General features: G+C 40.5%; 1 protein-coding gene across 1 annotated transcript; it reads left to right on the top strand.

Annotated features, from left to right (window-relative positions):
• Nucleotides 1–1,434: 1,434 nt before the first annotated feature.
• slc39a9 (solute carrier family 39 member 9) lies at nucleotides 1,435–12,597 on the top strand. The gene is made up of 7 exons (XM_049596044.1): nucleotides 1,435–2,008; nucleotides 2,248–2,356; nucleotides 4,163–4,366; nucleotides 5,046–5,114; nucleotides 5,446–5,531; nucleotides 5,699–5,833; nucleotides 7,770–12,597. Exons 1-7 carry the CDS (start codon nucleotides 1,913–1,915, stop codon nucleotides 8,001–8,003), a joined length of 933 nt encoding a protein of 310 aa, XP_049452001.1. The 5' UTR covers nucleotides 1,435–1,912; the 3' UTR covers nucleotides 8,004–12,597.
• The last annotated feature ends 293 nt before the right edge of the window (nucleotides 12,598–12,890 follow it).

Here is a 12,890-nt window from a genome sequence, read left to right as displayed (position 1 = left end):
TATCACTAATTATTGTAATTTACAAATTAAAAACATTTTTTTTATGACCAAACAATATATTTATTTTCTCCACTGAATGTTTACATCAGCTCCAGTCAGGTATTTAATATTAGGCAAAGTTAAACATAGCTAACACCAATAATTCTAAGATTTAATCTGACAGTGTTTAGGCCACAAAGTATTAAAAATACATGAATACGTATTTGCTGTGAACTTTTGTACATCCTGCACCATACTTTACAGCTCTCTCATTCTGAAACAGTTATACTGTACATGTTATTGTTATTTTTAATATCTTTTTCATATTTTAATTGTATTTTTTTTCTTTTCTGTATTTTTGTTGTCTTTTGCAGGACTTTGCCTGTGTTTTACTTCCTCTTAAAATGTTTATTGTATGCACCAAACACCAAGGCAAATTCCCTGTAAGTGTAAAACCTACTTGGCAATAATCCTCATTACAATTCTGATTTTAAACAAAACAAAAAATAAAATTAAGCATTTTGAACTCTGAAATTTATGACTGTTAAAAAATACATAAATAATATTAGAACTTTTGAATGAATAACGATGGAACATTTCCAGTTAGGGACTGTTTGTTACTTATGAGAGGGAAGTGGTGGTGCAAAAAGGTGGAAACGTCAGTTTTGTAAACACTGAAGAGGGACCTATGTTTTCTCTTTTCGGCTTCGGTGAGTGGCGTAGGACTTAAAATAGCTGTATTGTATATTCATTTTACCACAAATGGGTTTGGAAGACATGTTGTTCTAAAAATTTACACTATGTATCATAGCCAAAAACTAAAAATTGAAATTACTGTGTGATATTTGAATATCTGAATATCTGGGCCGTGAACACATCATGCGCAAGGAACTTCTGTCATTTATCATTTAAAATTTTTCCAGATATAAACCATTTGCACTAACTAACCAGAATGCACGACAAAAGTGCAAAACGTTTTTTTGTTTTTGTTTGTTTTTGTTTTTTTTCAATTCCAGGATTTCGTCTTCAACTTTGTATTTTCAGCTTTCAAACATCAAAGGGTAAGTTTTAAAATCTAATATCTAATTTATAGTGGAGGGAAGGTCATGCATATTCCTCAAGTCACAAAAATGTGAAGCTTTGGGGAGGGTAAAAAAACAAAACAAAAATACAGTCAAATCCCAGCCCACCCTTTCCTTTAATAAGTACACAACAGTCCCTTAACATTATTTGTACAGAGCTTAAACTAAACGCTTAAACCGCTTGTATTTTGTTTAATTTTCTGTTTATGCTTTTCAAACAAAAAAAATTATAATAACATTATTATTATATTATCATCATTATTATTATTATTACTGTTATATTTACTTCCTCCCTTCTCTCCTCCTCCACCGTGTCTCGCAGATACGTGGCAGGTTTGCTTCGACAGGTTGAGGAGACGAGTTGTGACCCGGAAGCACTTCACTGCAGCACCAAACAACAGGATGTTAAGTTAGCCAGTTTGTTACTGTAGCTTTCAGCTAACCGCGTCGGGAAGTTGCAATATTTACTATTGACAGCTATATCTGGAGGGAACAATGCGGGGTGAGGGATGTTTACAAGTGAACGTTACCGTGTCAGGATCCCTCCTTTGTGAATTTTGAGCGCCGGGCAGTCACCGAAGCTAGTTAGCTTAGCTTTGCTAACGTTATCGAGGCCAGAGGCTGTAACGTCTCTGTTAAGTTAACGTGGATGTTTGGCAGCGAGCTGAACTGGTACCAGAACAGGGACGCGACGTTCATTGGCTTAACAGCGAGTGTTAACCAACAGCTGCAGGTCGGGGCATGTAATTTAACTTGAGGAGCACGGATACAGGTGTTAAAGGTACAGGTGGAGGCTGGTTTTGATGGTTTAGCTTAGCAGAAGATTAGCCGAAAAGAAAAGTGCAGCAGTCATGGACGATTTTAGCTCGATCAGCCTGCTGTCTCTTGCGATGTTGGTGGGATGTTACGTGGCCGGGACTATTCCTCTAGCAGTCAACTTCTCAGAGGTAACATGTCTGTCACGTGCAGAGCTTTGCTAAAGTGCTTTTTTTCCCAGTTGATATAACTTTGGCTACATTCACAAATACACTGAGAGGTAAAAGTTCGTCTTTGTCAGTGGCTTTTTTATCAGAAGCACTGATTGCATCATAAACTCTGTGCTGTTGTCAGGTAATCAGTGTATACAGTGCTTAAAACAATGAGCCAGACTTGTGCTGATGATGTGTCTGTGGTTGTGTTTCCCCAGGAGAAGCTGAAGCTGATCACTGTGCTGGGAGCAGGGCTGCTGTGTGGGACCGCACTGGCTGTCATCATTCCTGAGGGGGTTCATGCACTTTATGAGGAAATCCTTGAAGGTAGCGTTAAATAAAAACAGTGGTATTTTCTCAAAAGGGGAATCCCACCTCAATTAAGAACTCCAGTCTGTAATGTCCATGGCTTAGGAAAGTTTAATCGATATTTATGAACATGGGCCGCTCTCTCTTGTACCCTAATGAGCAGGCTTGCAGTGTCAGACCAGTTTTAAAGTATACCGTGATATAAAAGTTGACAGTTATCATACCCTGTACATTTGCTTATCTATGACGCAGGGGAAAAAAATGAACAGAGAACTGAACAGAGAAACTCCATTTTATTTTAGTTATTTTCAAAAGGAGAGACATTTTACACATACTTAACATGAACAAAATAGTTCCAAGTTTCAACTATAGTAATAAAGCATTTGTTCAACTAACAATAACCTGTCAATTTCCATTCCTTTAACAGTCATGCTGACTGATTACAATATATATTCTGTGATACCGTGAAGTATGTGTTCTCAGTCCTGAAGCAGAAAATGTACCTATATACTTAGAACATTCCCCTAGGTGCTCTCAGTGTCGTCTATAAAATCTTCTCCAATTCATTGTTTACAGAGCCACTCCGGACTATATACTGTATGACATCAGAAGTTTTAGCGCTGTAGATTTTGGGTTTGGGGGAGAGTTGTTCATTTCTACAAACACTCTTGGACTGTCCTAGACCCCAGGTATTACATGTAAGAATTTTGAAAATGAGTGAAGTCCCCCTTTAAGTTATTATCCAGAAATTGTTAATTTAGCTCTCTTGGATGAAGGCATTGATGCATTTTGATGTGTTCAAACCCATAAGTCAGTGAAAGAAAACTGTGCGGCTGCCATTTAATTATTGTTTTAGCCTATAAGTTGTCAGAAAACAAAAATAATGCCTGCCACAAGTCCAAGAGAAAGTCCTTAAATTGCTTGTTTTGTCCAAAATGCAAAGATGTGATGGAGATTAAATGTGTAGTGAAATATCTAAACGACTACCAAAAACGTTTGGGTTCCTTGCTTAATAACTGACTTAAACAGTTAATTGACATAAATTGATTTTGCTGATTTAATATTCTCAGTTTACCAATTGATAAATTGACAGAGCATTTCAGCTCTCACTTAAATTTCTGTTAACTTAATTCCACCGTGATAATTTACTTAGCATCGTCGCTACTTGCCAGGTTGTCCTTGGTACATGTTTTAGATAAGTAAATGATAAAACAGTGAGGCAGCTAAAATATTTTAGCAGTAGTGGAATCTGGTGCTGTCGAGATATCAGTTTGAAAGCCTGTAGTAGATCTGCTCAGCTGGTGTCACAGCTCTTGAGTTATTCAGTAAGTGTCAACAAACAATACTGGGAAAAGTTTTCTGGCTTCAGTGTTGTCCCTGAGGTCAGGTGTCCTGGTGGCCTCGGGGTTAAAGACACTGACCAAGTTATTGATATTTTCTTTCTTCATTTCCTGTCAGTTCTGTACTCTGTGTTCTCCAGTAAAGACTGAGGCAAAATTATTTCAAGTCTTTGGCTCTTTGTGAGTGAAAGCCCTTCCCATCCCTTCAGGGATGCCACGGGCCACAGAGACTCCAGAAAAAAAAAGTATAGAGCATATAGACATATAGTATGAAACATTTGCCTTTGTGAACTCTAACGGTTTGAATCCTTTACAAACAAAGCAAAGTTCAGCACGCTGTAGAGTACAACCTGATGACGTCTGTTTGTTTTACGTAATCAAACACAGATTTTTTGTTTTGTGATTGTCAGTGATCAGATTTTTAAGGTGTTTATTAACAGTCCACATGCGTCTTTCTGTTCTCTCCTGACCCGTGTTTCTCCAGGTGGACACCACAGCCACGGCCAGGCCGGAGTCGTGGAAGTGTCCGAGGCGAAGGGCGAAGCAGACGCGGCCCTGAGTGCCAGCGGGAAACACGAGCACAGTCATGAGCAGCTTCACGCCTGCATCGGAGTGTCTCTGGTCCTTGGCTTTGTCTTCATGCTGCTGGTGGATCAGATAGGCAGCTCTCACGTGCACAGCACTGAAGGTCAGTGTGACAAAGGACAGCAAACACAGAGATCAAAGCACCCAAGACGCTCGTGAATGTGGAGAATTAGATTATGAAAATGGGGTTCGGTGGCAGCAGCTTTGTCATTAGCCTCATCGAATACTTATCTCCTCCGGTGGAAAATAATGTTGTTGAGTTAGACCCAAAACAACCCCAGATGGCTCGACTGCAAATTCTGTTCTCCCAGATGCACCCACGCTTTGTACCAAATAATTTCAGAGGGTTTTATTTGAGCAGCTAATGCTTCACAGACTGTTTGCAAACTCTGCCAACATGTTACGCCACACAGTTCTCGTTCAGTGTGGAGATCCTGTTCCGTAATCATCACTCAGTTCCACTTTTATTTGTTTTGTTTTTTTTTAAAACATTGTTACGCCCCGGCTCAAAGGAGCAACATAGAGGAGACAACAAAGTGTACTTAAATAGGAAAGGACAAAGGCGGCATGTGGTGGTGGACTAACAGGCTGCCAAGGAGGAGACAGAGGGTGTGAGAGTGGCCTGGTAGGGCATTTATGAGACACCAGGGGTCACATGATCATGACGAGGGAGGTTCTCAGGAAGAGCTGCAGCAGCTCCACAGACGACAAGAATCAGTTCAAACATTAATACATAACAACATATATACACAGTTTCTGACTTGTTGTTTTGTCTGGTTTAGATCCAGAGTCAGCGAGGGTCACCTCCTCGAAGATCACCACCACCCTGGGTCTTGTGGTCCACGCTGCTGGTACGTCTGCTTTTGAATATTTATTTTGTCAAAATGTTGGTATGAAATACGACTTTAATTTTAAAATTATCCTTATTAGACTAAATCACAGATTGGTGCCGTGATAGAGAATGTTTTTTACATAATTTACTTACGCAAAATGGACAGTAAAAGTGTGCAAATTTCTACTTGCTTTTATAGGTACTTATTTAAACAGTTATTCTCTGCTACACCCAAGTTTACTTGCTGGTTGATAATTGAATCTAATTTTAGACTGAGCTCAATAATTACTGTAATATGGTGAGGTGATTATTTAGAGGGTTTGAGCTGTAACTGTGTCTTTTGTCTCCAGCTGATGGCGTGGCGCTGGGAGCTGCTGCCTCCACCTCTCAGACCAGCGTTCAGCTCATCGTCTTTGTAGCTATCATGCTTCATAAGGTAATAACAGTTTGTGTCGTGTTCAGTCAGTCAATGTTTTTTGACGTTCTTTTCTATTGTGTAACTTTATCAGATGTGTATTTCCAGTTTAAGCTTATCTAGTACTAGTAGAGCTGAAAAAACTAATTCATGAACCTTTTTAAAATCTACTTCTTTTCCGTCTGCAGGCTCCAGCAGCGTTCGGCCTGGTATCGTTCCTGATGCATGCTGGTCTTGAGAGGAACCGCATCCGCAAACATCTCCTGGTCTTTGCCCTGGCAGCGCCCGTCCTCGCCATGCTCACCTTTTTAGGCCTCAGTCAGGTAAATATTAAAATCTGTGTTCTTGTTGTTTCGGAGCTTTATGAATGAGCTTCAGAGCCATAATGAATAATAATATAATTATTAATTATGTTATAATATTTTACTTTTTTTTATGGATCACTGAGTTTTTTTCCAGTGTATTCAAATGTGTCCGTCTCCTTGAGGCAGGGAGTGTGTTTCCTGTCTGACCATCACTTATCTGTTTACTTTGAGTGTTCAGCCTGAGGTCTGTTTTACATGATGCCTCAGTGAAGTGAACGTCAGGGTTGTGTGTTTGAAAACCAGTGTAACTGGTTAGGATTATCAACAAGAGACATCTATAGGAGATGTTTAAGATTATCATTATCATCATGTCTAAATTAGGACTGTGCAGATAAGTTCAAAGTTTCATAACGGTGACATTTGATTTCTAAATTCTTAACAGTCGAATGCTGTGCAACAACTTGTTTGATCCAAACATTTCCATTAACTCCAGAGCATTGTTAAGTCCAAAAGTCAAAATTTAATTGAAAAAAGAAAGACGCAGTAATTTCCAAAATTCTCAGCATGTTTTTATCTAACAAAATTTTCTGCTTCAGTCCATATTTGTTGGTGTTTAGCCTTTTGGAAATAACATTTTCACTGCGGTCAAAAAACCATTTGCTCTCTAGCGTGTTGTGCACAAAGGAAGGTATGGGCCTGTAATAATTTACGCTAAAACACTTGATTTTATTCAAGTGTGGTTTTTTTTTTTTTTACTTTTTGTAGGGTAATGACATCATAAAATGTAGCCCTTTTTAACGAGGAATTGTGCAAATTTGCAGGAAAGCCCAATCAGTCTTCTTTCAGCATTGGCAGCATAAAAACAAAATATGGGAGTGCTGTAAAATTTCACCTACCTACTTTTGTTTATACAGAATGTGTCTTTTTCGGGGCAATGGGGGGCGTGAGCAAGTAACAAAACGTGTAGCTCAGCGTGTGACGTAAACAGTGACGTGGAGGGAAGCCGCAGCTGGTCAGTCCTTCCGCGATTCTCTCTTAAGTCGGCCCGTGCTTCACCGTCCCCGTCACCTGACGGTTAATGGCCTCTTGGTTTGCGAGGACAAGGAGGGTGTGCAGTTCTTTGTTTCCTCAGTTGCTCATCTTTACAGTGTCTGTCAGGTTTGTGTTTCCCTCTTGCTACTAGCTGCTCACTAATTTAGCTGTTTATCCGCCACTAGTGGGTCGCATGTGCGGCGTCATCAACAGCTCCTCCCACAAGTCTTAAACAGCCCCTCCCGTTGTGGAAGGCCGCCTCGGTCTGTTTGAACTAAAAAGGTTCTGCCAATATGTCTACCCTGCGAGATGGAAAATTGGGCACCTCGGATCAACTCGCCAATCCGCCTCTGTGTGTCTAAACGCTCGCAGCCTGCCGGCAAAACGGCCCAACATTCGCGGAAAATCTGGCAGTGTAAAAGGGGCTAATGATGACAGACATTCAGACTTCATCTGAAAACCTCAACAGAAGTTTTGAATGTCAAAAAATAATATTCGTCACAGCCCTAGTAAAAATAAAGCCATACTAGGGCTGTGCCACTGTACTTCCTTGCCGCAGCGGCTGTGGGTTCGATTCTAGGCTGCTGCCCCTTGCTGCATGTCATCCCCTTTTACTGCCCGGTCAGTTAAAGGCAGAAGCTCTTGAGCATGTCTCTTTTGTTAACTGAGGTGAGTTTAAATGGGAAATGCAATAACCTCTGTTACATGTAATTCGATTTTGCGAGTGTTTGCACTTTACATACATTAGAAAATTAAATTATAGACACCCTTAAAGCTGCCAGATCTCTGCAGGAGTAGTTTGATGCATCCTCTCTCAAAAAGCAAAAAAAAAAAAAAAAGAATAAAGAATTTCATCAGTAGTCGAGCAGTCAGAAAGGCCAGACTTTTTGCCTCATACTTTTTTTGTTTGTTCCCCTCTCAGAGCAGCAAAGAGGCCCTGTCAGACATCAACGCCACCGGCGTCGCCATGCTCTTCTCTGCCGGCACCTTCCTCTACGTGGCCACCGTCCATGTCCTCCCTGAGGTCGGGGGTGGCGGCCACAGCCACGCTCCTACAGGAGGGAACGGAGGGAAAGGACTGAGCAAGGTGGAGGTGGTAGCTCTGGTGCTGGGCTGCCTCATTCCTCTGGTGCTGTCGGTCGGTCACCACCATTAGACTCCGGCACGGATTTAAGACAGGTGTACAGGGCGAAAACACGGAGACAGAGACTTCAAACATTGTGGATCTAAAATGTCTTATTGCTTGTTGTCTGCTGATGGACCTCAGGGACCAGACTGGTGCTCGATGCGGGGACGTCATGTGACTCCAAACTGAGCTTGAAACAGAATGAATGATGTTAGTGAAATCAGAGTTGCTACCGTGACGACCGAGGAACATGAGAATGTTTTTCCTGATATAGCCGCTGTATGTGTCCGTTTATTCCACCAGAAATCTTTTTATAAGAGAGAGCAGAAGCGTGGACCCTTTAGTTTACTGCGACCACCGTGGAGTTTTCAGTGTTTCATTATCGTGCTCGTCCGAAGTCAAAGACCCGACTCTGATATCATTACAGTGATGTTTTACTAGATGGCAGTTGCACAGTGAGATTTGATGAAGCCCGTGATATCAAGAAAGCAAACTCTCTTTTTTATACCTGTACAGAGTGTAAATCTCTTAGCAACAATCCCCATTAATTTGAGTTGATTTTTCAAGTGCCATATTAGCAAGTTGAACCCCGAAGAGACGGCGCCATGAAGACGGTACAGTTTGTAGTAAATGTTCCTGACTTATTTTCTTACCAACAGAGAGCTTTTTTTTGCAGCTAATGACGAAGCAGGACGAGCTCAGCCTGAATAACCAGTCAGATGCTCGTATGAAATTCTTGCTCTGGCTCACAAGTGTAGAAAAATCAGCTGTAAGCAGTTTCAGTACTCTGATGGGAAGCCTGTCTATGTCGGATACTGATGGTGTGTCACAAACTTAACTGCTCAAACCCGAGTCCTGCGCAAGGAGAAGACACAGCCAGCCTTGATGTAACGCAACATGAACTGTCACTTTTATTTTATGTTTAGTTTCTGGACATGTTTATTTCGAAGTAATTATAAATAGAGGTCGGAGGAAACAATCTGTATAGAGTCGTCTTAAGTGATTGTATAGAGTGTTATTAAGTTTATTTGGAGGTGGAGGTCTGAGTGAATGATTTGCCTCGCAGAGGGCATTAACTGGAGAAAACGTTTCGGGACCATCGGCTCAGGAGAGCAGACATACAACAGATCCTGCGAGGAGAATTTAGAACAAAACCCTTTTTTATTTAGTTGGTTTACTCCTCATTAGTTTAACACACCTGAGCAATAATGATATACATCGGAGCACTTCCTTCACAGGAGTGCAGCAGAGTCTGAAATGGCTACAGAGGGTTTGTCTTCATCTTCAAAGCACTTGAACGCAGCCCTGCCCTGCTCTGACATCCCCCTGTCTCTGCCTCAGTACCATTAAAACAGTGGTGCGTTAAGATGTAAGTAGGCTGCTCCCTCTTCAATCAGGACAGGTGGATATTGTGAGTGTATCACTGTGCCTGCTCACAGCAGAGCTCATGTATATGTCTGTAAGTATGTACTGTACAGAGTAACTTCTTCCTTTCCACAGTCATCATGATCTCTTGTGTGAGGTGGAACTGCTTACTCACAAATACCTTTTTTTATTCTTGAATTTTTTTGGACATGGATAAGCTGTTCCGACTCGGGAGGCCACAGACTGTCTGAAGAGTCTCTGTTTTATGTATAAATTGAATGGTTTTCCATCTCGTCAATTAAGGAGGAGGAGGAGGAGAAACCCGCTGTGATGTTTTAGAGCGATGTGAGTGGGTCGCGTGCAGACCAGCAGCTGCATGACTGTTTTATTTTTTGTGGGGACGGTGTATGTGTGTTCAAAAAGGGAAACCCCCCTCACTGTGTCGCTTTACACTCGGGCTTGTTGGAGGACAGAGCCCCATCATGTGCCGTCTCATCAAAACCCCTGCAGAAATTTGGCCTTTACATGTTTCTCATCCAAAAATATTTAATGAAATTAGCTCACTGGTGTGTGTGTAAAGGGCAGCAGCTTATGATTGATTTAAATATCTGTTAATCTGTTGATTATTTTCTTGTTGAAAGGTTCTATATGTGACATTGAGAGCATTAATACAGCAGCAAACCACTATTTGCTATGTAAAGATATAGTGGAGTAATGGCGTCCAGAGCGGAGTCAGGAGTCAGGCTCCATCTGTGTGTGTTGTCTGTGGTTTGTTGACACACAGCTGAGTTCCCTCCATGTTGAGACCTGTGTGCAGACATCTCATACACTCTGAATTTCACACACAGCTCCTTTTAATCACTTGGTTTAAAGATGTCCATCAAAAGTCTGGGGTGACATCCTCAGATATCTTGCTTTGTTCAACCAACGATTCAAAAAACCCAAATATATCAAGTTGACTGTCGTAGAAGACGAAGAAGCCCTGTGAATGATCACATGTGACATGATGGAGCTTGTGACTTTTTGCCAGCGATTAATTGATTTTTAAAAATTGTTGCAGATACATTTTCTGCGGATTGATTATTCGCTGCTGCTCTATCTGTGTGTGTTATGTTCATGATTTACCAAACTGCATTTATTTGGGATTGTGTCAGCTTTAAAGCCCTTGAAAACATAGGTTGAAATCTTGGTTATATCTCCATAAGATAACATTTCCATGACTAAATATTAAACACTCAAAGTTAGAGTTTGAATAAGAGCCATCCTTGACTATTATTTATAAACAGCATAACAACCAGAGCTGTTCTAACTTTGGCAGAAAACATTGCTCATGTTGGATGCCATCATTTATCATAAAAAAGCTGATTGAGAAATGAAGTGTTCAGGACCTTTAAAGCTCATGTTGGTCACATTAATTATTTTAGGGAGGAGGATGAAGGAGCAACTTGTTAACTAGTTACAAAAGTTGATAAATACTATGGATTAAAATCAAAATGTAGTTTGGCAGATTATTATGTACTGGAAGCTCACCAGTAGATCCCAACATTACAGAAAGACTCAAGATTCATCGTCTTGTTGATGCAGTGTCAGAAAGTAGTGAAAAACACCACATGGAATTCCCCAGAACTCAACGTGAGATCGATAAATGATTTGTTATATCTGAGCAACAGTCCAAAAAATACAAAGCTGTTCAGTTTCTTATCATGACAAAGAAAAGCATCAGATTCTCACATTTACGCAGCTATTCTATCAATTTCTATCTATTGATTAATCGACAAATCATCACAGCTCTGTTGGTTACTGTGTTTTTCCTTCTCTCCATGCTAACAGTGAGAAGTGCCGTCATCTACAGTGTGATTCCAGTGTAAATAAAGGGGACATTTTAAAGTTTAGCCAAAGAGTTACACATTGCAAACTCTCTTCTTGTGTTATTATGTTGCCTTCAAACGATTAAAACTGTACTTGATTTGTGTAACTCAGACTGACTGAAGCCTCGCATAAGCTTTGGCTGAACTTTTGGATGTGTTTGTACAACTGTAGATTTTGTCCCTGATCTGTTACGTTGGAATATCATTGGGAAGGCATGTTGGCATGGGCAGCGTGGACAGGAGGAATGAGTACAGCGAGCCAAGTGTACATATGGGTACATGACTGTTATTTTCCAAAGGTAAACTCTGCAGGATTTTCCTTAAAAACAATGTATAGTCACATACAGAATATAATAATATCAGCATGTCATCAGTATTGGGTGATACCGGCTTTAGAGTGAACTGTTAGTGTTGTATGTCATGTCTCCATCTGCTGGTGGGCCGTCATGATAAGAGCATATATGTATAATATGATGTTCAGTCCACTACAGAAGAGACTTGATGATCACTAAAATTATGAGGGAAAAAATAATATATCGATATCAGTTAGTGTAGCAGTGTGTTTTTCTGCAGAGACTCTGCCTTCTTTTCTATGTTTGGGATGTTTATGAACGTGCACCCCCACAGCGCTCAGGTGAGGTCGGGGTGTCATTAAAAGGCAGCGACCAGGTGTCAGACTATAAGCAGCAGGCGTCCAAGAGACACAGCAAAAGAAAAAACGGATATAATGAGGCACATTTTAAATGATAGTGAAACGGGGGTTGACTTTTACTTCCACTGGTGAGCATTTTAACAAACAGGAAGTGAGAATCCTGCAGAGTTTACCTTTACAACTATCCCTTAAAACTAATTGTATAATCTGAAAACGTGTCACCACAAACCTGTTGAGATGCATGGTTTTCACAGGGCTGCAGCAGGGTTATGAGGTTTATTCTACAGTTCGTAATGTTCATGTTAAGTCTGGACCTCATGCACGTCTCTTGTGTTAACTGATGTTTGCTGCTTCTTTTTCAGTTGAATTAATGTGAAGCTTCATTGTTGCATCATGAACAATCTTCTGAAGCTTTTATTTTTTGTTTGATCATCATCAAGTCTGTGGTGTTCATCTGATCATGTTAAAATGCGGTAACCTCTGTTATATTTAATCACATGTTGAGAGTGTCTGCACTTTACACACAGGCATAAAAATTAAGAAAATTAAATTCTAACAACCATTAAAGCTGCCAGATCTCTGCAGGAGGAGGTGCCGGCACATGTTGGGGCTGAGCGGAGGTTTCAGTTTGGGTTGGGAGAGTTTTAGGATCAAGTTAGTATTTGTCATAGTTTCAGTGGGGGTCTTTTTTTTTCTTGTTTTTGTTTTCTGTCATTCCAGAATGAGTCTGCCTTATTTCCACACTGTGCGACTAAATTAAAGTGTTGATTTAAGCATTTTTACTGATAAAACTTTAGATTCAATGGGTGGAATTGAACCTGAACACTGTTGTTTTTAATGCACTTGATGCCGGTTTATAGACAGCAGCTGTTCCCATGTGTGAAGTCTTCATCTTGTATTCATCAAGGTAAGAGTTTGATCATTATTTTTATAACAGGATATTTGAGGCTGAGCTGTCAATATCTTTATAATCTGCTGTCCATCCACTCTGACACATGTTGTGTCAATTAATCTGATACTCACGACGCTGAG

This window comes from Epinephelus fuscoguttatus, linkage group LG14 (assembly GCF_011397635.1).
Source record: "Epinephelus fuscoguttatus linkage group LG14, E.fuscoguttatus.final_Chr_v1".
In the NCBI taxonomy this organism is placed as follows: domain Eukaryota; kingdom Metazoa; phylum Chordata; class Actinopteri; order Perciformes; family Serranidae; genus Epinephelus; species Epinephelus fuscoguttatus.
This window is presented reverse-complemented; position numbering and strand designations above follow the sequence as displayed.